The 23933-nt window shown below is 50.1% G+C and overlaps 1 protein-coding gene across 7 annotated transcripts in view; it reads right to left on the bottom strand.

Moving 5' to 3' along the window:
* Positions 1-23933, bottom strand: part of GALNT15 (polypeptide N-acetylgalactosaminyltransferase 15) — a 101742-nt gene that overhangs the window by 33989 nt on the left and 43820 nt on the right. For 4 of the 7 annotated variants that reach the window (XR_012380647.1, XR_012380646.1, XM_073900467.1 and 1 more), the window contains exon 1: positions 17159-18315. The exons of 1 other annotated variant lie outside the window; for it this stretch is intronic. Coding sequence is in view for 4 of the 6 variants with exons in the window: in XM_073900467.1 (XP_073756568.1) it covers positions 17159-17685 (527 nt within the window). In the remaining 2 variants the exon portion in view is untranslated. Of the gene's footprint in view, positions 1-17158; positions 18316-23933 lie in introns of those variants that run through there. 2 more of the 7 variants (XM_073900479.1, XM_073900469.1) reach the window with 2 other exon arrangements.

The following is a 23933-nucleotide window of genomic DNA, read 5'->3' as shown; positions in this document are numbered from 1 at the left end:
AGGGTGGTGAGATGGAGCCCCACATCAGGCTCTGTGCTCAATCAGGAGTCTGCTTGAGATTCTCTCCCTCTCCCTCTGCCCCTCCCCATGCAAGTGCTCACTCTCGCTCTCTCTCTCTCTCAAATGAATAAATAAATCTTAAAAAAGAAAGAATAGAAAGTCAATATCTAGAGAAAGAACATAAATATACAGGCCAGAAGGGCCTTGGAATTCCCAGAATGAATTTTAAGCTTCCCAGTAGCCAAAGAAAAATGGAGGTTTATTCTGCATCAGGATTGTCACCATCAGAGAAGTTATATACTAGAATTTTTAGGGAAAGTAATGCTCTTTCTTGTACTTTTCTTTTTTTACAATTTATAACTTTTATTTTGAAATAGTTTAAGACTTGCAAGAAGTTGCAAAAATAGTCCAGAGAGTTCCTGTGTTATCTTCATGTAGCTTTGCCTAGTGATGATATATTACATAACCATCCACCATGAGCAGAATCAGGAATATGACATAGTTCATAGTTCAAATACTATTAGCTCAAATACAGACTTTACTGGAACTTCACCAGTTTTCACATCTCACACTAGTTTTTAAGAGAAATTCATATGGGCTTTAGAAAGAAGTCCCTAAATGGGTGACTGTCCTTAGAAGCATCCCTACAACAAATGAAATCATGAATTTTATGTGCACTTTTACAGGCTGCTTTCAGGGCTGCTCACATAACCCGTTCAAAGTGAAACCCCCTCCTGTAAAGTTTTCAGGAGATGACGGAGGCCACAGGGCTCACTGCCTGCTCCGCTGAGGTATTTCACCCCTGCGGCCCCTCCCCGCACTCAACCCTCCTCTCTCCCGAAGCCTTGGTGAAGCTTCGCTCCCTGACCCTGCCTGACTTGGAGAATTTCCACTCTGCACTCAGAATTGCTCTAGACCTGCTCACAAACAGGTTCAACATTTCCATCATGTCCTCTCTATTTCCTTTTAAGTCGGGAGAGTAGGAAAATCCAGGGGTCAAGATTGGGGCCCCCAATCTTGGAGGCTGTGAGGAGTAATCATGCCTCAGTGAATTCAGTGGGTACAAATCAAACTGAAAATATTACTAGGGCAATGGCTTGGGGGCTGGCTGTTTTCCAACTCAGATAGGAGAGACGTTTGGGGACAGGCAGGCCTGCAAATGGCATTCTCGCGGCTGCAGTTTTGTAGGGACTGAAGTCTGTCACCTGAGGGCAGAACACAGCCATGCCTTCCGGAGGGACGGGTCTTTTCCCTCCCCCAGTCCATAGAATTCGAGCACCGGAAACAGCTTCGAGCACCGGAAACAGCGCGCCTGCACACGTCCTTGAAGAAAGGTAGTTAAAGAGCTTAGGCTTCAGAATCATATTTAGATTTGCATCTTCACCCTGCTGCTTCCTAACCCCTTGGATAATATACTCAATATTTACAAGCCTTAATTTCCTCATCTGAACACTGGATAATATTTACCCCCAGGGCCTGTTGTGAGAATCGAATAATTACAGGCATGCCATAGACAGCGGCTCTTTTATAGCTATCTTGGAAAAAATGTAATTAGCACATGTATTGTATTTATGCTTCTCTTTGTAAAGCATAACCATCCTTAACAACCACCCTACAGTGTGGCCTGAAAGGCTGCCTGAACTACTTTTGGAAGTTGGGTTTTCCTCATCTGCACAATGGGAATGTCAGTGGCGCCCGTTTCAAAGCTTTTGTAAGGAACAAGTGCCTGGCACGCAGTAGGGACCCCACCAGTGAAAGGGATTCTCACTGAAACTCCAGCTCTTTGGGACCACAGTCCTCACACATTCCTCAATGTCAGGAGACAGGAGAGCTTTCCGCTCTGCTACATAGTGGGTGACTCCAGGGCGACTGACTTCCTTTCTTTGGCTTCAGGGACCCTTAGAGCAGCAGTCTAGCCTGATGATTCAGGCCATGGGTGCTGGGGCTCCGCCCCTTCCTAGCTGTGCAAATGACCCTGGGCAAGTTGCTTAGCTTCTTGGGGCCCTGGTTTCCTCCGGATGGTCATAACAGCACCCGCCTCGCAGAGCTGCTGCGGAGATGAATGGCCTTCGTAAAGCACGAGGGACAGTGGATGGCACAGAGGAAGCGCTGGGTAAGAACTGGCTGCCATGGTTAGAAGATGTACCATTACTGACAAGATGATCCCCGAGGCTCTTCCAGCCTTGAAATTTCTGTGTTCTTGACTCTCCACGGCCCTCTTCAGGTAGGAGAGGGGAAAGCAAGAGGAAAAGCCAGGGGAGCAGGGATTTCAAAAGAGACTCTTGTTAAGACTCTTCGCCCTCCAGCTGTCTTGCTCCAGCATATTCTAGGTTTTGTGGGTAGATAGATCTGTGAGAGAAGATGGAAGAAGAGATGAACAGGGACGAGGAGCATGGCTGGGATAAACTTGACGAGGCTGCTAGGACTTTGAAAGTCCAAGTGGGTCTCGGAGAGCTGTGACAAGGCCAAGGGAGATGCCCCCAACCCCGAGCTGTGAAGATGGGAGTCCTGGCAACAGCTCATGCGTGACCGTCACCTGCTCTACAGAAGGGAGCTCACATGGTCTCCAAGCAAGCTCTGGGGCACCTCTTCAGGCAACCGCAGGACTGCTGGGAGCCGTGGAAAATAGTCTGGAGTTTCAGGGCAGGACAAGCGTGGGCTCTGAGCGAATCCTGTGGTTTGCCAGAAGGCCCGGTGCCCTCGGCAAGGCTCTGGAGGGAGTGCAGCACTAAATATTAGAAACAGAACTTTGGCAAGGCCTTGCGTCTCAGGGCATATTCGACGCTTTTTAGAGGAGCCAGGGATTATTTTGTTCCTGGTGGAGTGACCAGGCGGAGGGGCCTGTGGGTGGTGTAGGCTGTGTTGCCTACAGACACCAGTGGCAGGAAGCAGGACCGGCTATATGCGTGCCCTTCTGGAGGGTTCTGTGGTCATCATTCCAGGGATGGGCACCATCCACCTGTGGGCAGCACTATCTAGTGGGGATGGGCAAATGGGTGCGCCCTCTCCATGCCCACGGCCCAGGTAGTAGCACAGAGTGGAGGAGGGTGTGACACACGACGCCCTGAGGGCAGGCGGACTGCAACCCCACTCACCTCGCTCAAAAACTCTGTCCATTCAGGGCATCTTGGGAAGAGTCTGTACATCACGTGGACAGAGATCAAGCTTTGGCATTGAGTTCTGACCTTGAATCTGTCCTTATGTGGCCTGGGTAAGTGACATAAGCTCTCTGATAACCATCCTTCAACAATTTCCACATCCACAGACCCAGTTATGTCTATAATAATCAATCCTTATTTTTTGCACTCCTTTTGATTCCAATAAGTCTTTTTTGAGCATGTAATATGATTAACCTCAGTTTTCTCATCTGCAAAATGGGGGTGTTGGAAGGATCAAATGAGTTAAGATATATGAAGTACCTATCCCAGTGCCTTACTCATAGTAAGAGTTCAGTACATGTTAGTTTTCGCAAGCCTCCCATGTGCCAGGATACTCTTCTAGGTATGTGTTTGTCTATAAAGTGAGGATAACGAGTAAAGCTACTTTAGAGGGCTATGTAAAGATTATATAGGGGTGCTTGGGTGGCTCAGTCGATTGAGCGTCTGACTCTTGGTTTCAGCTCAGGTCATGATCTCATGGGTTGGGGATCAAGCCCCCATCGTGCTCAGCAGAGAGTCTGCTTGAAATTCTCTCCTGCTGTGCCTCTCCCCACTCACTCTCTCCCACTCTGTCTCTCTCTAAAAAAAAAAAAAAAACTTAAAAAAAGAGATTATATAAACAAAGAGATGCCTTATGTACCTTGTCCACAGCAAGCTTTCAATAAATGGAAACTGTTGCTATTTCTCAGGTTAGTGTGCTGGCTAGTTTCTGGTATAAGCTTTTCATCATAGTAGAAGACTGGTCGGGTGTTCTAAAAATACTGATCCCTGATATGTGTAGGATTTTCCCACGTGCTCTGTCATTTAATCCTCATTCCCACCACGGGGGCTGCTGCACCACCCAACTCCAGGGGGTGCCATGCTCACAGAATGCCACATGACGGTGCCCCTTGGAGTTGTGTGGCATGACAGTGCGGTCCACGATGGAAGATGGCAGGCAAAGAAAGCCATATGAGTGACTGGAACTCATACAGATCCCCTGCCGGACCCAACCTCTACAGAACACGGCTAAGCAGTGAAATGTTCTCAGTCGCCAGGCAGCCTTTGGGAACAAAGGCCTCCTGTCCCCTGTTGACCCAAGTGGTGTTGGTGGCTTCCATTTTGTTTTGTTAAAATATAGGCGGAATTCTCCTCAGAAGAGTAAGGCTTGTGATAGCAAGCATCCACTCGCCCCTTAACTGATGAGTGGGTTAGGTTTGGGAGATCCTGAGGGAACAGTAAGAAATGGTCCAGATGGTGGGGCCCTGATCACCTGTGTTTGGGAACCCTGGTCCCCTGATGTCACCATGGGGACATCAGGTCCCCAAGGAGAGAGAGGGCAAGGAGGGAGGTGGGGCATGGGAAGAGGAAGGCAGGTGGTACTACAAACCTACCATCTGCTTCATAATATACCTGTTCTTCCTGCCCACCTCCCACCCACTTCACAGAGGTCTAGAGGGTAGGGGGCGAGGGGTGTAGGTAGGCCCGAACTAGGGAGAGAGCTTGAGCAGTGATTCAGAGAAGCTGCTGGAAGCCTCTAAAAAGCAAGCAAACAAACAAAAGAAACCCTCTAAAATGCAGCCAAAAAAGATTGCTTAAAAGCAGCCAACTCCTCCTCGCAAGTGCTCCTTGGTTGGGTACAAGAAAGCACACACTCAAATGTCTGCAGAGACGGTCAGACAGCCAGGGGACAGAGATCTGGCCAGGAGGTGGAGGGGGGCTGCGGCACGGCCGGGAGCTAGAGACCACGTGGCCCCCCTCAGAGTAGCCAGTGTCACCAGGAGGAAATTCAACTCAGCATCACCAGATCGTTCCGATTTTCAGAAAAAGCCATAAACCTGAACTGTTTATGGGGAATCTCTCAATTTTTTTTAAAAGGTTTTATATATTTACTTGGCAGAGAGAGAGACAGCGAGAGAGGGAACACAGGCAGGGGGAGTGGGAGAGGGAGAAGCAGGCTTCCCACGAGCAGGGAGCCTGACTCCGGGCTTGATCCCAGGACCCCGGGATCATGACCTGAGCTGAAGGCAGACGCTTAACCAACTGAGCCACCCAGGCGCCCCAGGAATCTCTCAGTTTTTAAATATCGGTCATTCTTCCAATTTAAAAAAAAAAAAAAAAGCCTGTGGTCAGGGGCGCCTGGCTGGCTCAGTCAGTAGACCATGTGACTCTTCATCTCAGGGTTGTGGATCCAAGCCCCATGTTGGGTGTAGAGATTACTTAAAAATAAAATCTTTTAAAAAACATGCTGCAGCCAAATAGCATGTCTGGGACAGGATAGGACCCGTGGGCTGTCATCTTGTGACATCTGAGTTACCCCTAACTCCGGGGACTCCTGCTCCTTCATGCCAGGCAACACTTCGCCTTCTGTGCTTCTTTCCCTCTGAGACCTTCCTGCTTGGAGCCAGCACTAGGATTACAGGCCGACCCAGGATACCGGTCTGGGGGAAGAGTGTGAGACCAGGGGTCAGAGGGCATGCGCCACGTGCTCTGGAAGAAGACAGATGTCCTGCTCAGACCTCTGAATCCCCTGTGAGCAAAGGGCAATAAGGGACTTTGAGCAGGTCTGTCACCCCCCCCCCCCCCCCCCCCCCCCCCCCCCCCCCGGGCCCTCGTTTCCATATGAAAGAGGGATTCACTCACTATATAATGTCTAGACCTTTCCAGCTTCGCTGTCTGCAATCTGTTCTCAGCACGGGGGATTGGGGAAATTAGGGTGGGCCATGCGATGTTGTAGTGTCTTTTTAATATTCACTGTAGCCACCACTTAGTGAGGGTTCCTACACACCATGTGCTGTGCTAAATACATGCATTATCACATCTGACCCTCCCAACTGCCCTTTGAAGTGGGTACCTTCACGTGTGCAGAGATGGTCACCACAATTCTGTCCACCCTCATATGCACGCTCCTTTGCAACATGACTTTGCCACTTTTCTCATGAAGAGGTGCAACCTATTGCTCCACCTCCTCCCCCCCCGCCGCCGAATCTGGCTGGTCTTGTGACTTTTTCTGACGGATAGAATGTGCTGGAAGTGATATTCTGGGACTCCCAAGTTGAGGTTCCAAGGGGCCTTGCAGCTTCCCCTTGCTGCCATCAAATGCAGTGTAAGGAAGGCTGTCTTACTCTAACAGAGGGTGAGAGGCCACTTGGCGAAAAGCTGAGGTGCCCCAGCAGAGGACCAGCATATGCGCCAGATACGTGAGTGAGGCCATCTTGGATCACTCAATCCCGGTTAGCCTCCAGGTGACAGCAACCCCAAGAGGAACCCCAGGTGAGGGTGGCAGAAGAAATGCGCAGCTGAGTCCAGTCCTAATTATAGAATTGTGGATAAATGGTTATTGTTTTAAGCCACTAATATTTTGAAATAAGTTTATTGAGATATAATTCATATATCATAAAACCACCCTTAGAAAAGTGTACAATTCAGTGGTTGCTAGTATATTCACAAGCTTGTACATCCACTACCAATATCGAATTTCAGAGTATTTTCATCACCCCCAAAAGAAACCCATTACCCATTAGCAGTTATTCCCCACCCTATTCCCCACCCTCTGGCAACCACCCTAGCCCCAAGCAAACACTAATCTACTTGCTGTTTCTAGAGACTACTCTGGACACATATACATATTAATGGAATCACACAATATGTGGCCTTTTGCGACTGGCTTCTTCCACCTAGCAGAATGTTCTCAAGGTTCATCATGTTGTAGTGAGCATCAGTATCTTTTTTTTTTTTTTAAGATTTTATTTACTTGAGAAAGAGAATGAGAGAGAGAGAGCATGAGAGGGGGGAGGGTCAGAGGGAGAAGCAGACTCCCTGCCGAGCAGGGAGCCCGATGCAGCACTAGATCCTGGGACTCCAGGATCATGACCTGAGCCGAAGGCAGTCGCTTAACCAACTGAGCCACCCAGGTCCCCAGTATTTCACTCCTTTTTACTGCTAACTAGTATTCCATTGTTTGAAAATACCAGTTTGTTTAATCATCAGTTGATGGACTGTTAAGTGTTTCCGTGTTGGGCTGTTTTGAGTAATGCTGCTATGGACATTCATGTACAAGTTTTTATGAGTTTGTGAAACAAGTTTTTAGGAACATACAAAATATGTTTTCAATTCTCATGTGTCTATAGCTAGGCCTGGCATCCCTGAGTTATGTGGTAACTGTTTAACATTTTGAGGAGCTGCCAAACTGGTTTCCAAAGCAGCTGTACCATGTTACAATCCTACCAGCAAAGTGTGAGGGTTTCAACTTCTTCACATCCTTGTCAGCACCTATGATGGTCTGCCTTTTTTATTTAACCATTTTAGTGGGTGGTGAAATGCTCTCTCATTGTGGTTTTAATTTGTGTTTTTCCCTACTGACTAATGGTATGAACACTTTTCATGGGCTTTTTGGCCATTTCTATGTATTCCTTGGAGAAATGTCTACTCAGATCTTTGCCTATTTTTAAATGGGTGTCTTTTTGTTGGGTTGGGTTGGAAGGGTTCTTTATGTATTATGATACAAACCCCTTATTAGATTTGCAAATATTTTCTCCCATTCTTGGGTTGTCTTTCACTTTCTTGAAGCACAAAAAGTTTTGACTTTCATGAAGTTCAATTTATCTGTTTTTTAGGCCACTAAATTTTGAGGTGATGTGTATGCGGCACTAAATACTGGATACACATTCTCATTTTAGAGATGAAGAAACTAGAGCCCAGAGAGCTCAAGTGACTTGCTTTAAGTTACATAGCAGATAGCTGATTGGTCAGTCTGACGCTAAACCTAATGCTCTTAACCAGTATAGATACTGCCATCTTGGACTAAAGTGTTAACAGAATGTTCTGGATTCAGGGTCATGAGGCTTGGGTCCTGGGATCCAAATCAAAGTGACAGTGATGGAGGGTTATTTGAAGATTACACAATCCATTGATGTCTTCACCTGCTCTGGACTGTCTACACTGATTCATTAAGGTCCTCAGAAAGCTCTGTCTTGGCTACCTTAGAAATATGCTTCTGTGGAGTCATACTTGGCCTCATGCTCTCAGCTTTCATCACAGAGGGAACCTGTTGAGGGTGTTGTATCTCCTCTATCACTGACTATCACCTCTACACAGCTTCGGAGGGAAATTCCTGTCAGATATAAATGCTAGGAAAAGGCACTTTTCTTCCTCTGAGGACTTGGTATGTTTTCCCCTCATGAGCAATAAGGATCGTGATATCTATGGGTGTTTCCTTTTTCAGTTTGGCCGCCAGGAAGCTCAGAGTAAGGAACTAGGATATTTAATCATTGAGAGGGTTCTATGGATTGCCTACCTTCATTCTAATTTTTTCTTTGGTCTTGACTTTCCCTCTTTCCATCCAGTCATTTAACAGGCATTTCCTGACAACCTGAAGTCTGTGAGGACTGAAAGTTGAATTAAATAGGTAAGATCCTTGAAGCCGAATCTGTGGTGCCCCGCCCATATCCCCTTCGGGCCGTACCCCTACAATACACCACAGCCTGCCTTCCAACTGCCTGAGGGCTTTCTCTGCCTGCTGGAGAGGCTCTCCCACAGCTGACCTGAAGAGCTGCCCTCCCCTGAGAGCTGCCCTCAACCCGTGACTAAAAGGAGCTGACGTATTCATACCCAGCAACCCTGACCCTAAGGAGGTCAAACACATGGAGAGGTGTGTTCCATAGCGCCTCCCAGTTTCCCCAGCAGGCTGAGCCCTAGCTGCCCACAGAGGTAACTGCCTTGAAAACACACCTTTCATCAGTCTTCTGTTTTCTTCTCCACATTCCCAGTCCCTTACCAGGGCTCCTTGGCATTGTCTGCAAAACGAATTTTCGTCTCAGGGTCTGCTTTGGAGGAACCCAAACTAAGACCGTCTCTGATGTCACGGAGTTTATGTCCTATGAAGCTGATAACCAAGTAATTATTTAACAGCTGCAGCAAGTGCTCCAAGGAGACACACAGGGAGCGGGGCAGGGATATGAAAGCCAGGACCTGAAGGGTGGGCAGCATGCAGTTGAAGAAAGGGGTGTGGGTGGGGAACAGTGTTCCCGGCAGATGTCACAGCCTCTGCTAAGGCCTGCAGGTAAAAAGGAGCTTGGGCATACCAGGAACTAAAGGGAGGGTATTCCAAATTTATGTCCCCTTATCTTGATTAACATTATATTAATAGCAATTTTCTATTTTATGACGTATTTTTCAATCGTCTGAGGGAATAAGGTAGGTAGGTAAACAAACAAGTGAGCAAAAGGGCCCTGGGCAAGTCACTCCCCCTCTCCACGTTTCCGATTCTTTCTGTCAAGTGGGGGTGCACGTTCTTCCTGCTCTATTCGTGCCACGGCTTCGCTGGGGGAATCGGTGAGGCGGTGCCTAGAAACCGCTTTCGGACATTGCAAAGTGGTCCCCAATTGGGACAGGCAGTTGTGAAGAGGATCCATGAAGAAATGCATGTTCTTCTTATTTCCTAATGGGGTTACTTTCTTTGTCCTTCAACCACATAGCTGTGGATATTTTACTCTCTCACGTTAGTATACGTCCACAAGCTCACCCTGACCTCATTTGTCCATCTTTCTGAGTGGCTGCAGCAGGGAAGGAAAAGACCAAGGGCTTTGGAATCAAATCAATTTGGCTCTGGCTTTTGGCTCCATTTACAACCCCTAATTAGCCAACACGGGGAGGCTGATACATTTCTATAGCCCAGGGGTGCTGCTTGGATTAAAGGGCTCCTCCTGGCCCAAGAGGGCTGCTGAATGAATGTTAGCTTCAGATCTTCACACTCCGAGATCAGAGGAGTCCGGGGTCTGTGTTTACACACAGATGCACGCCCTCTCTGCATGCAGCTCCAGGATCCCCTATGAACTCAGAAAATGCATTTGGGCGCTGATCCTGAGAAGGATGAGTCACCGCTTTGCGCCAGATGGCCTGGCTGGGCCACAAACACTGCCCCCACCCTTTCTGTGCCTGGCCAGAGTAGAAAGGTGTCTGCTGGGTTTTCTGTTTTGGGGTTATTGACCTCCAGCTTTCACCAAATCAGCAGAGGTCCCCCACTCAGATGAGTTTCCATATCGCTGCCTAGAGCCCACCGATGCAACAAACTGGGTGCTTATCTGCATCCCTCAGGGCTCCCCAAGCTCCTTGGGTTTAGGGCTGCATCTTGCTTACCTTTTCACCTTTCATAGTTGCTAAATAAATATTTGTTCAATGAATGAAGGTAGGCACTGTTCTTGCTCACAAAAAGCATATAGACTGGTGGTCTATGCAAATGGGGGGGTAATGCCATAGAGTCAGCATCCCACTTTCTGTGAAAATCCCAGTGTTCAGTCCGTTTTGTAATTGGTGGAGCTCATCCTGGGAATACCAATTTCCAGAAGGGCAGGGACACAGCCTGGGGATGATCCTTTGAGGGATGGACAACTTCCTACAAATGCGAGAGGAGTATGGGACAGGCTAGAGCCTAGAGTTGAGGCTAATGCTGCCTGCCTATCATTCCCCAGAGGTGGAGAGAAGTCACACAAGGGTCACATAGTCCCCTTCCTCTTCATGGGGTCCTCAGAAGCCTCTTCATGGGGTCCTCAGAAGCTCCTTCTCAGGGGCTCCAGGCATCATTGGCTTTGCTCTGATTCTGGCTCCCTGGCCCTGGACTAAAGATGGGCACTGACAAGGAGTCACTGGTCTGCACACTGACCAGGGCCCTATGAGGCATCCTGGGGCAAGAGTCCCCCTAACAGGCATAGCCTCCCCCAAATCGTGGCCAGGTAAACCGTCCAGCTCCTCTACCTCAAGAAGTTTGATATTCGGACCTACAGAGAGGATCAGCAGTTGGTAGCAGGTCATAGAACAGGCAGTAAGCCAAAAACGAGGCAGCAAAAGCCAAGCGGTTGCCCAGGGCCTCTCAGATGCTAATGCCCACCTGTCATCCCCGCCCCCCATCTCTTTCCATAAACGCAGATTTGGATCCCAGAGGCTGCACTTCAGGTGATCCTGATGCTGCTGTCCTCTGGACCAGAGCTTGAGCAAAGGACAGTGGTTGTTAGTGGCAAGACATTAGCTGGTAAGTGGCCAGCAGGGCAACATGAGCAGGCTCTGGGGACACTAGCTGCTGGAGGACATCAGGAAGGCCCTAGAGGGGCTATGGCTTGTGAATCTCTTTCCTGCCCTCCTCCTGCACCTCCAGGCCTCCTCCTTGGGCAGTCCCAGCTCCTCACTCCCTGTGCAGACTACAGGAAGCCCACCAGTGTCTCTGCTCCTTCTCACCTCAAAGGGTGGCTGCCATTGGAACCACTTAGGAGAGTCCCAGCAAACTGTATTTAATTGGTTGGTCTGGGGTGGAGCCTGAGTGTGATGATCTGTAAAACTCTCCAGTTGATTCTAATGTGCAGGCAAGGCTGTGAACCACTGGCCTCATCAGAGTTTCTGAAACTCTGACATGAATATCAATCAGCTAGGGATCTTGTTAACAAGAGAGATTTTCATCTAGTAGGTCTCAGTGGGGCCTGAAATTCTACATTTTTGATTCTGCATTTTTGATCTTGAGGACCACACTTTCAGGGGAAATAGCAGTTTTCCTAAGAATTAAAAAAGGTAAGACGGGAGTTAACCACCTCTGATCTAATCCCCCAGCCTAACCCGAAGCAAGACTCTGCTGCATTGACTCCCATGAGCACATTAGATCTCAGACAGTTAGACTCAGCCTGTCTATACCACAAGCCCACTGAAGGGTGATGGATCCAGAGTGGAGATCCGGGGGGGTGGGGGGGCGCCCATTCCCAGCCATGGCTGCCCCGGGCTTGAGGGCAGAAGACCTGGTGCGTGTGTATTCCGTCTGTGGCTTGGCTGGCCAGGGCCCATACCCAGCACTCCTACTGCCCACACGGGGTTGTCTTCCCTCCCTTGCAGGTCGGGAGGGTGGGTAAGCTGAGCTCTAGCCCCGGGTGATGGCCCCAGCCTGTTCCTTCTGCTCTCCCCTCACTGCCCCTGCCCCGTGCACCACGACCCTCTCCTGGACAACAAAGCTGCCGCCAAAGCAGCCTCTGGGCAGGACAGAGGGAACAAAGAAGTGGATACCCCTTCCTGCACCTCCCTGCTGGCGGTGGACCTGATGCCTCACAGTCCTGGCCCTCGGCCCTGGCTGCGCATCAGAACCACCTGGGGAGGCCCAGGCCTCTCCCCAGACCAACTAAGTAAGAATCCCTGGGAGCGGGATCTGGCATGAGTAGTTTTTACCACTTACCCAGGTAATTCCACTGTGCCACCAAATCGGTGATGATTCAGCAGCCCATGGGGTAGAAAATAACTCTTTGATCAGAGATAAGACAGTGACGTGATGTCCCCAGCTGCCTGCTCGGACTTTTCTCCATCTCTCATTTCACTCCTAGGCCCTACACTTAAGAATATGACAAGGACACCTTCTGTTTGGACTTGACTACTGAGGGGGGAGGTCATCACACATTTTATCTCATCTAACCTACAACCCCACGCGAGGGTGTTATTTTAGCTACATTTTAGAGGAAACAGAGGCATGGGGAGGTTGAGTGATCACACGGGGTCCCACAGGAAAAGCCGGGACCAGGACTCAGCCCCAGGTCCACTGTTCTTTGGGCAGATGAGTCGGTCACAGTTGTAGGGATATAAACCAGGGAGACACAGGCCAAAATAGGAACGCAAGTTCTAAATTGATGCAAGTAGGTAGCACACAGCCAGGTATGGCTGAGCTGACATTTGCATTTAAGTACAAAACTCTGGGTCATGAAGGGGACTGTGTTCTTCTCTGCCTCTCTTTTCTATTTTCCAATCCCAGTATTACCTCCTCCATGGAAGCTTCCAGAGCTCTACTTCCTCTCCACTCACTGTCCAAATCAGTGATTCCCCGAACTAAGATCAGCTTTTAAAAATTCAGATCACTGCACTCCAGCTCAGAACTATATGGAGAGTCTCCAGCAAAGGGGTCTGAAAATCTACAGTTTTAACAAGCAAGATGGGGGAATCTGACAAGTATATACTTTGGTGAACCAGTGATGTAGCCCCTTGCTGCTCAAAAATGTGGTCTGTGGACCAGAAGAGCCAGTACCAGCTAGGAGCTTGATGGAAGTGTCGAATCTGGGGCCGAACCCCTGGCCTACTACATTAGACTATGCATTTTAACAAGATGCCTGGGGGGAGGGCTTACGTACACTTTAAAGTTGGAGAAGTGCGGCTCTGTCTAACCTGTTGGGTGTAAATAGTGTCCTCAGATCAGCAGCTTGAGCATCACGCAGGAAACTTGTAGAAAACAAATTCTTGGGCCCTACCCTTGACCTAGTGAATCAGACAATGTAGGAGGGGGGGCCAGGAATCCGCATTTTAGCAAGGCCTCTGGGTGATTCCATGTGAACTCAAGTTTGAGGGCCACTGCCTGGACCAGGAGTTTACAAAGCACTTTCTCAGTTGGGAGCCTCTTTGATCCTGGCAATCGGTTGCCCCACGCTGGATGCCAGGATGATCAAAGGAGAGCTGGGCCTGGCAGAGCCTCGAAAGCTGTCATGCCGCACGAGGCTGAATGGGCAAGGCCTTTTCCTCCCAAACCCCTCTTTGATAGCAGCTTTGAAGGACTGAGTCAACCTTCATCTTCAGTCTGGGGCTCTTTATTTCTCTTTATTTCATCTATGTAATCATTCAGTTCTAGTCCTGCCCCTGGCCCCAGGACCCTGCCCTCCCCACAGCACAGCCAGTCCATGGAGCTTCATCTGTTCTTATAAAGAACACACTGGTCAGTGTGCACGGGGCTCACATTTCCCCAGTGATGTCATGCTACGGACCTCTTTTTTGCATCTTACTTGTTTCGCTCTGCATGGTGCTTGAAGGCGCCCCCCATCAGTATTGTGCCCTGAGTCTGTGACTTCTACCTCCCTCAGAGTGCCTCTGGGCTGCACCCAGCTCCCCCAGCGCCCCCTGATCACGTGTTCAGGTGGCTTCCAACTCCTCAGTGCCACCAAGGACGCTGTGAGACGTCCTCCTCCCTCCTCCGTGTCTCCCGTGGACCCGTGTAAGTTCTCCCTAATTTATAGGTGGAGAAACTTGAAAGGCTTCCAACCCAAGTGATTTGCCCAGAAAGTACAACATGGCGGTTACAAACATGACTTTGGTGCCAGACACACCTGGTCAGATAACCTGGCTTCAGTCCCTTCGCTTTTCTGTGCCTCAGTTTTCACATCCGTAAAATGGAAATGATACTAGTATCCAGCTTATGGGTTCGTTACGAAGATTAAGTGAATGAAAACCACTTAGTAGGGTTCCTAGCACATAGGAAGTGTTCACTGCAATTTTGCCTTTCTTTCCAGAGCCTGCCTTTTGACTTTTTACACTGATTTTTTTTCCTGTCTCAGCCTTGCATTATTACTGACTTCCTTGCATGCCCCTTTTCAACATGACCTTCAGCAGTGACCCTAGAGGTCCTCAGAAAAAGCCTGAGGCTTTTTGAGGGGAATGAGCAAAGGCCAGGACTGGTTTGGAGATTTTGGTGCACGAATTGGGGCCCGCAGGACTTGTCTGGGTTAGGACAGGCTTGCAAGAAGCCCTAGGATGGGTGGTGCTCGGCACACCATAGCCAAAGGCAGAGGCCCTGGAATTTCCAGAGTTCTCCTAGCCCCGGTGGGAAAGCAGTGCAGGACTCGCACTGCTGAGTGCGAGTAGGCGCTTATTACACGGCTGTTCTTTTATGAGCTGTATTTGGGCCTGGTTTTGTAGTGGAGAGAGGAGGAGAGGCCCGTCACCCTGGAGGGAGTGCGGGGGCTTGTTGCCTCACTTTGCAGAGAATCCCTTGTGTGTCCTGAGAGGGCCCGGAAGGGCAGCACCTGAGCTGCAGAGGGGAAAGCAGACACTGGGGGCCGAGGCCCCGGCCGCACAGGTTGCAAGGGGGGGCTGGGCCAGCAGAGGGCGCCACACACCTCCACACGGAGCTGATGGCGGGCCTGGGAGAACTGGGGCAGGCTGGGGGCATGCTTGCCTGGGACTGCGGAGTTTCCCAGTCCGGAAAGTCCCAGACAAACTAAGATGAGTTGGTTACGCTGGCTTGAAGAGGCACCCACTGAAGCGGCGCACACACACACATGCGTTAGTGAACATCACACACGTGACACAAACGGTACCTGCACTCACACCACACATGCACAACACACACCCATGCACTTCACACCCCAAGCATAACATGCCACACACTCGCACACACACGTACAACTCGCCCCACACACTTACAACATACATGCAACACACTCAATGCACACAGACAATACACACCAAATACACGTGCATACATGTACCCACAAACATGCAAAATAAGCGGTACCTCACAATACACACATGTACACCACACCACATGCACCGCATATACAATACGCATATATACCACCTACAGGTGCACAACACATGTGCCTCAAAATTCACCCATACTTGCACCACACGCACCCAAAACACTCATGCACTTCACACCGCATGAATAGTACACACAGCCCACATACACATGTACAACTCAGATAATAGGTGTGTACCACACGTGTGCAACACATGCAACCCATGACACCTATGGGTAGCCAGAGACCCTCTTGTTTGAGGCAATGTTTCTTATTGGCAAAATGAAGACACTCCTTCTTGTTCTAGGCCAAAGAAAAACTGTATCCAGAGAATTTGAAAACAATATATTCATTCATTCAGCCCTCATTTCTTTACTGTCTGCATGGCAGTGACCTGAGCATTGAACAAACATCAGTGACCATTTAGCTTTGGTTGTAGTGAGTGTTATGAATTCAAACTTCTGAGAGCACAAAATTGCACCGGGGTGGGCCTGGCTGGGCCTGGAAGTTTCCTGAAAAGAGCTTCTTAAGCCAAGACCTGAAGCTGGAAGGGCAGGGTTGGGATGGGGGAGATGAGTGAGGCACCCACACGCGCAATGTAAGGAGCCACTCTCCCGCGCTGACCTGCATTCGCACGGCCCCGAGGGTGAGCGCCAGGCAGTCAGGCTGACAGGAACATCCCCCCCCCCCCCCGTCCCCCACCCAGGGCTCAGAGAAGTACATTGTCTCGCTCCTGATTGCAGCTCTACATGGACCCGCTCACCCACAGGGTCAGAACATGTGTTTGCTTGTTGGGAAACTCTCTGGGCTCTAGGAACAACAGTGGCTTACGGGAAGGGACTTCCCCGAACTAACCAGCCACTTTGGCCCTGGCTGCTGGACCAGAGCCCTCCTCTGCAGCCGGCCATGGTCATCGTGGGAGAGGACAGGGGATGTACAAGGCGAGCTCAGCCTCTCCCTGGGTGCGAGTGCAGCCTGCATATTGTTACACTTCCCAGCTTGCCTCCTGGCGGTGGGGCCACCCTGCCAGGCTCGGCTGCATCAGCACAGCATTCTGGCCCCTGGGCACTGGGACTGTGCCCTGAGTCTAGTAGACTAAGGAGGGCAGCATGGGGTGGCTATCCAGGGAGACTGGAACTTCTTGGATTCCAATCTCTGCTTTGATACCTGCCAGCTGTGTGACCGTGGACAAGTTACTTGACTTCTCTGTGCCCTGTTTCCATACCTATAAAATCAGCCTGATGGTAAATCCTCTCACTCATCTGACAGAGTTGTAAGGACTAATATATGAACAGCTTTTAGATTAAAATCAGGCATGATGGCAGGAGTCATATGAATGTTAGTTTCAATTGTTATTTTGACCCAAAAGGAAATCAAACAATAGGAACAATCATAATATCAAAATGTATCAAGGCCGAGTGTCAGAGCTGGAGCGTGGGTTGGAGAACATCTGCCCCAAGCTCACTATGTGTTGAATGGAAAAAGCTGTTTGACCTGATAATCCCGAGACAGAAGGACTAGAACCGGGGTGGGGAAGAGAAGAGCAAGTAAGAGCTCCTCCTTTTCGCACCTGGAGCGCTGGTTAAATCACCCGACCCACCCAGAGTTTCTCACTCAGTGGAATTGCTGCCCTTAGGACAGTGAAGGCAGAGTGGAGAAAGTTATCATCCCTGAGGCTGCAGCTAACGTCTCAGAAACAGGGGAAGCCAGGGCCTTACTTACAGTGGATGCCGTACCTCGGGCAGCGCCCTCTGCAGGGGGATGCGGGCACTGAACGCCTCCTCCAGGTTGAGTGCGGTAGGCTCATCTTCGGATACCGCCCCATCTTCCTCCTCGGCCGCCCAGTCCCTCTCTGGGGCCTCTTCATCCTGCCTTCTGCTTGGCTGTTTGATGAGCCGGTAGCTGCCACCTCTCCTGCCCTGGGTCTTGTTCCTTCTGGCCCTGGGTGAGGCCACGGCCACCAGGAGCTGATCCTCCCGCAGCGAGATAAAGGGGGGCAGGCCCTCCAGGGGGCCGTACTCTTGGCCCTCATCCTCGGCCTCCAGCACCCATTCCTGGGATTCCCCGAAGTGCAGGCGGTACCCAGCATCAGGGCTGCGCGGGGCGGCCTGGGCTGTGCGGGCAGGGCGTGGGGCGCGCGGGGGAGGGCGCAGCATGGCCACCATCAGCAGCGCGCATGCCAGCATCAGCAAGAGCAGCAGGAGTTGCAGTCCGCACGGTCCATGCCGGCATCGCTTCCTTAGCAGCATGTTGCCAGAACTTGCCAAACGCAACAGGTCATATTCAAGTCCGCTCCCTCCTCCAGCTCCAGGTTCCTTCGGGCGTGCAGGAGAACCTGGCTTCCTAGTTCCACCTGGAAGTTTTTTGCTGGTCACTTAACCTGCTCCTTTTTTCCCTTCTGACATTAGCCAACAGCATGTGTGAGACTGACTTGCACTTACAATCAGAAAGCCACGGGACCCAGGTCCCACCCTGGCTCCTCTCTGAGTGGATTTCTGTAATTGCCTTCTGAAAGCCCATTCGCGGGGTCTTCAAATGGAATCGTTTTGCCCCCTTTACCCCCTCTATCTCCTTGGGGAAAAAAATTATTCCATTCTGCTCAGGTGTTTGGTCTCACGTGTTTCGTCTCCCCCCTCCCCCGCCCCTTGCATGAATGGTCAGGTTGCTATGCGATGTCTTGGGGGGAGCTGATGGGTCCTCAGTCCAGCGGAGCTGACAGTCGTCCTCCTTTGGATGCTTCAAGTCAGGTCAGATCAACAGATGTGAAGCTGGCAGGCAGCGCCTGATTTCCTTTCACACATAGCTCCGTGCTCAGCTGAGAGCCCTCTGCCAGACACATCGGGAGCCAAGCATGAGCCTCGCTCCTGGTCCTAATGCCCTCACTGTTCCAAGGCTTTGCACAATCCCACAGAACACAACTCCAGGGCAAAATAAACACCGGCATTGCCAGGACCAAACCCAAACAGGAACATCCCAGAAGTTCAGATTTGAATCTCATTCATAGAAGACTTCTTTCCCCACCCACGGGGGCAGGAAAGAGTATTCCCTCCTGATTTCAGAAAGGCTGTACCTGTGGCATAGATGCAAACAGCTAGCTATCTATTGCACCCTGAGCCTCCCACGAGTGATCTGGAAAGTTAGGCTGGACTCTCCCTCCTTCTTCAGGACCACTGTCCTCATCCTGCTGAGAATGAGGAAAGCTGGGGCTCCGAAGATGCTCCCCGAAGTCCCTCCTGCCCACAAGAGCATCTGAATGCCTCGTATACCCGGCCACTAAGGGGGGAAACCAGGAGAAGAGTGGCATGTTCTTCAGTTGTAAAACCTCCTTCATTCAACCAACAAATATTAATGAGCACCTACTATGTGCCAAAACTATTCCGGGACTGGGAGTCCAGCAACGAATAAAACGATGCGGGGATGAGCATCTGGGGCAGAGGGGACAGCAAATGCAAAGGTTCTACAGCGAGCATGTGCCAGGCCTTTCCAGGAGCAGCAGAGAATCCAGCGTGGTAGGGACAGAGTGAGGAGGGCAGAGTATGATGAAAAACAGGACGAAAGGGACAAAGCGGGTAAGAGGTGAGGGGGGTCACGGAGGACCTCGGAGGGCGTTGTAGGGCTTTTCCTCTTTGTTCTGAGTGAGATGGGCACCCTCGGAGGGTTGTGAGCAGAGGACAGACACCACTGACTTGGATTTGAACGGGATCACTCTGGCTGCTATGTCGGGATCAGACTGGGGGAGCAAAGGGCAGAAGCAGGGAGACCAGCTCAGGTGCTGTTGCAGCGAGAAATGATGAAGGTGTGGACCAAAGTGGAGGTGCCAAGGAGCAGTCAGCTTCTGGGCATATTTTAAGGAAGAGCCTATAGAACCGGCTGGTGAATTGATATCCAGTGTAAAGAGAAAGAAAAGAGTCCAGGATGATTTCAAGTTTTTGGTCTGGTAATTGGAAGAACAGAGTAGCCGTCAGCCAAGATGGAGAAGGGCAGGAGTTGGTAGAAGGAGATATATGACAGCGGCTGGTTGGGCCATGTGAAGTTGGCGATGTCAAGGGGAGATGAAGGGTGGGCAGCGGGATACGTAATAGCTGGAGGTCGGGGGAGAGGTCTGGCCTGCAGATGGTAAAGCAGTGCAGGGATGGTGCCTGAAGCCACGAGATCCAAGGGAGTGATGTAGATGGGAGCGAGGAGGGAATCTGGCATGCTCAGAGTTCCTGGGCTCCTGGCTGGAATAGCTGATTAAGGGTGACTAACCATGACTGTGAGGTGCATTTCTTCTGCTGACTGCAGAACTGCCAGTCTGCCCAGTAACCAGGAGCGGGGCGGGGGGGGGGGGGGGGCTGCCATTGGGGAATTCCTGAAACGAATTGCTCATTTTTCTATTTTGATTTTGATCTTAGAATGTGAGCTTAAACATCTCATGGAAAAAAATGTTTTTCCTTTTGATTCAGTTGCTTCTTCCAGAGCTCCAGCTCAGCGTGTGTGTGTGTGTGTGTGTGTGTGTGTGTGTGTGTGTGTGTTTTCCCTGAAGACATTCAGAGTCAGAGGTGACATAGTGGGTTATATGTGATTGTTCTTAATAGCCTAGCATAGTGTCCTGATGGACAGCAGTTAGGATTGCTGGATTGGACCATATTTTCCAAATCCCACATCAGGGTGTAGTGGGGTGGGAGTTATATGGCTTTCAGGTTCAAGAGGCAGGCACTCTGGGAGATGTCATTTTGAATTTCTGGGACATTTTGAGGTTAATAAGAATGATTCCAGAAGACTTTCAGAGAACAAGGAATGTGCAGTCTCCAGCCCCAGGGCAGCACACCCTCCCCGACCCTCTCCAGCAACACTGGTTTCAAACTCACCAGCCGACTCCCTGCCTCCCCCACCCCACCACCACCACTGCCAGGGCCTTTACCTGGCTGATCCGTTGCTTGACCTCTCCTTCCCCAAAAAGACAGCCATAAGGCTCATTTACTTGCTTTCATGTTTCTTCCAATATTGCCTATCCAGCGAGGCCTCCCCTGACCCACCCTTTCACACCAGAAGCCCCTCCATCTATGCATGGCTTTCCGTCCTCTTGCCTTGCTTTCTTTGAGAATCTCTGTAGATTTGTCCAACACTTGATAAACAAGATAACTCAGTTCTTTGCTGTCTATGCCCCCATCCCACCCCCATAAAAGGTAAGCCCTACAAGGAGAACTGGTCCATCGGTTCGCTGCTGTTTCCCACTCTGACACAGAGTGGGCGCTCAATAAATATTTCTCGAGTGAACATAGAGACAACAATATAGCTATTCTGATTCAAGTCAAGGGAGGTCAGCATGTCCTCTGAGACTCCGGGATTTAGATCAGCCCTAAAAGGATTCCCCACAGCCCATAATCATGGGATGATACTTGAAGTCTGCTAAGAATGAAATAAAATTCCCACGTCCTTCACCCAGGGACAGAGTCACCCCGAGCGGAGGGAGCGGTGGGCCCTCCTGGCCCCAGGCCACTGGGACCATCTACACATGCTGCTCTGCCCCATCCCAGCTCCTGGCTCACGGGGGTGTTACTTCGCTGCTTGTACATCTTCTCTCAGCTGGAGCCTCCCTTCAGCACCCAGATGTCAGCAGTGAATCCTCAGTCTACAACCCTGGCTCTTAGCTTCTGTCTTTGTGCAGCTGGAATTTTCCTCATGATGTCTTCTGCTCAGAAACAGAACCAAGCAAGCCATGGGTCCCCAAACACAACACAAAGTCTTTTTAGTCTCCACGTATTCCTCTCAGCCTGGCTGGCTCAGTCAAAAAAGCGTGAGACTCTTGATCTCGGGGTTGTGGGTTCAAGCCCCCGTTGGGTATAGTGATTACTAAAAAATAAATAAACTTTAAAAAAAGAGAAAGAAATGGGGCTTCCCCTAGAAACATCCCTTCTGTCACTGCCCAAAGCCTTGGGGGCTACCCTGTCCCTGCCCAGGGCTCTTTAGGGAAGGAAGGGCTGGACACAGTCCCATGGCCCCTGTCCCCTGTCATCTCTCTCCTCTCTTTCTCACCTGTGTTCCTGTTGTGGGTTGAACTGTTATGGATTGAACTGAGGGTTGAACCTCAAAAGATGTTGAAGTCCTATGGTACCTGGGAATGCGACCTTATTTGGAAATAGGGTCTTTGCAGATGACCAAGTAAGATGAGATCATTAAGGTGAACCTTACTTCAGCATTACTGATGTCCTTATGCAAGGAGAGACTTGGCCACAGACACACACAGGGGAATGCATGTGAAGATGAAGCCAGATATCAGGGCGATGCACCAACAAGCCAAGGGACGTCAAAGGTTGCCAGCAAACCACCAGAGGCTAGGGGACAGCACGGAACAGATTTCCCCTCACAGCCTCAGAATGAACCAACCCTGCTGACACCTTGAGTTCAGCCCCCAGAACTGTGAGAAAATGAATGTCTGTTGTTTAAGCCCCCCAGTCTGTGGTGCTTTGTTACAGCAGCTCCGGAAATTATTACAATTCCTTTTGCCCACCCACCTTTGCCTTCCCTTAACTCTCCCTCTCCCTGTCTTTCCTTTCTTTTCTCTCTTTCCACCTCTCTTCTTATAGCACACTACCTCCGCAGTCAGTGTGCTGGTCTTCCTGTGGTGCAGGCAGCCTGAAGAAAGCCTCCTCTAAGGACTGGACCTGGCTTGGCTCCGGCCTGGGGCTCTTGGTTCTGCTTTAAGACAAGCCAGGTGTGGGTCCCTCCTGAGCCTATGACCTGGTTCTCCTCACCTCAAAGCTCCAGTGCCTGAGATCCTCCCTCCTTCCCTCCCTCTCCCCACCCCTTCCTCCCTCCCTCCTTCCCTCCCTCCCTCCCTTCCTGCCTCCCTCCCTCCCTCCCTCCCTCCCTTTCTTCCTTCCCTCCTTCCTCTCTCTCTCTCCCCCGCACTCCCTCCCCGACCATGGGTTTTTTTCTGATCTTTGAATTGTTGAAAATGCCAACCATATTCTAAAACTATGGTCAACCAGTTCTTCCCGATACTGGGTAAGTGTTGGGGGATGGTTTGAATTTTGTTGATCCTTAAACTGAATTTTCAATGCTGCAGTTGAGAATCACAAGCTCTAAATGAATTTCTCTAAGTGAATTTTTTTGTAGTTTTGTAATGGTACATATGTGTACCAAGAAAGCTATAACTTAGGGTTAGATTGTGGAGTTTTTTCTTATTTGTTTTTGTGGGTTTTTTTGGAATGATTTGTTAATTTTTCTAACTTTACCAAAATTTGCAGCTTATACCTCAATAGAACAGGGGTATTTTAAATCACACAACTGCAGAAAAACAAGAGCAATATTGGGAGCTGGGACAATGGACACTCCAGCTAGGTGTCCATTGGGATGTCTGCATGTTACTTCCTTTAGCTTTTTATCCGCCTGTTTTCTAGTAGGCCACAGCACCTTTACCGTGGAAAAGTCTGCTGTTTGCCTAGAAAAAAAGTTAAGTCTTTGATTCAGTCTGGTAGCAGGTCAAAGTGCCTGAACAAGTCAGAGACCAAGAGCCTTCACTGAAGGAACAGTGGACATCAGCTAGTAAATAAAATCTCTGCCATGCAACAGGAGACCTAGCCCAGGCGGTTCAAGACATCATCAACAGGTGAATCATTCAGTTCCCGTCTGAACTTGAGGTGGAAAGAAGAGCCAGAAGCAAGATGAGAAGAGAAAACAGTTCCCCCAAGTGCTTGACCACAGGCATGTCCTCTGTGTGATTTTGTTATGCTATATGGTGATGGCCGGGAGCTTTCTGGCTTCCCCTATTAATGGTGGCTCCATCTTTGTCTCTCTCACACATAGCACAGTGCCTGGCTCAGCAACACATGTCAAATGCTTGGCTCTTGAAGATGAGACCTGATGTACACTACACATTGTGCACTGAATGAATTGTTGACAATAAGGTAACAGCCTGGGTTGGGTACCAATGTTCGGCCTTAGAAAGGGGAGAAGGCAATGAGAGGTCCTGCATGCCAGCCCCACCTCCTCCCTTCCCTCAGACCACCTAACAGGACCAGGACTGAGGTGGCCAACCCCACTCCTGCTTCTCTGATGTAACCCGTTCTGCCCGGCTTTCCTTGTGCCTGGATTGTACTGGGAAGGAACATTACCACTGATTAGGGCGTAACCGTGTGTGTCGATACCACAATGATAAGCATTGACAGAGAGCAGTTTTTACACAGGGCTACCTCAAGGGAGGAGTGGCATCTATGATCCTTGTAGGGTCATCTCCGAATGCAAGAGTGACCAAGAATAGAAGCCCTTCTTAGCCCTTCTCGGACTTCCCGAGCTAGAGTTGATGGGGGGGTGGGCCCAGCCATCTGTGTTTTAACAAGCCCTCCAGATCCTTCTGATGTCTGCTAAGGATGGAGAGCCCCCTCGTAAGGATCAAGCAGAGAAAGTCAATTATCATAGGGTTTCACTTATCTGTGGAACATAAGGAAGAGCAAGGAGGACATTAGGAGAAGGAAGGGGAAAATGAAGGGGGGGGGGGAAATCAGAGGGGGAG

The sequence above is a fragment of the Callorhinus ursinus genome, unplaced genomic scaffold, assembly GCF_003265705.2.
Source record: "Callorhinus ursinus isolate GAN/ISIS: 27379988/994484 unplaced genomic scaffold, GSC_fseal_2.0 scaffold1, whole genome shotgun sequence".
NCBI classification, from domain to species: domain Eukaryota; kingdom Metazoa; phylum Chordata; class Mammalia; order Carnivora; family Otariidae; genus Callorhinus; species Callorhinus ursinus.
The sequence above is the reverse complement of the archived record's forward strand: the minus strand, read 5'-3'. Positions and strand labels throughout refer to the sequence as shown.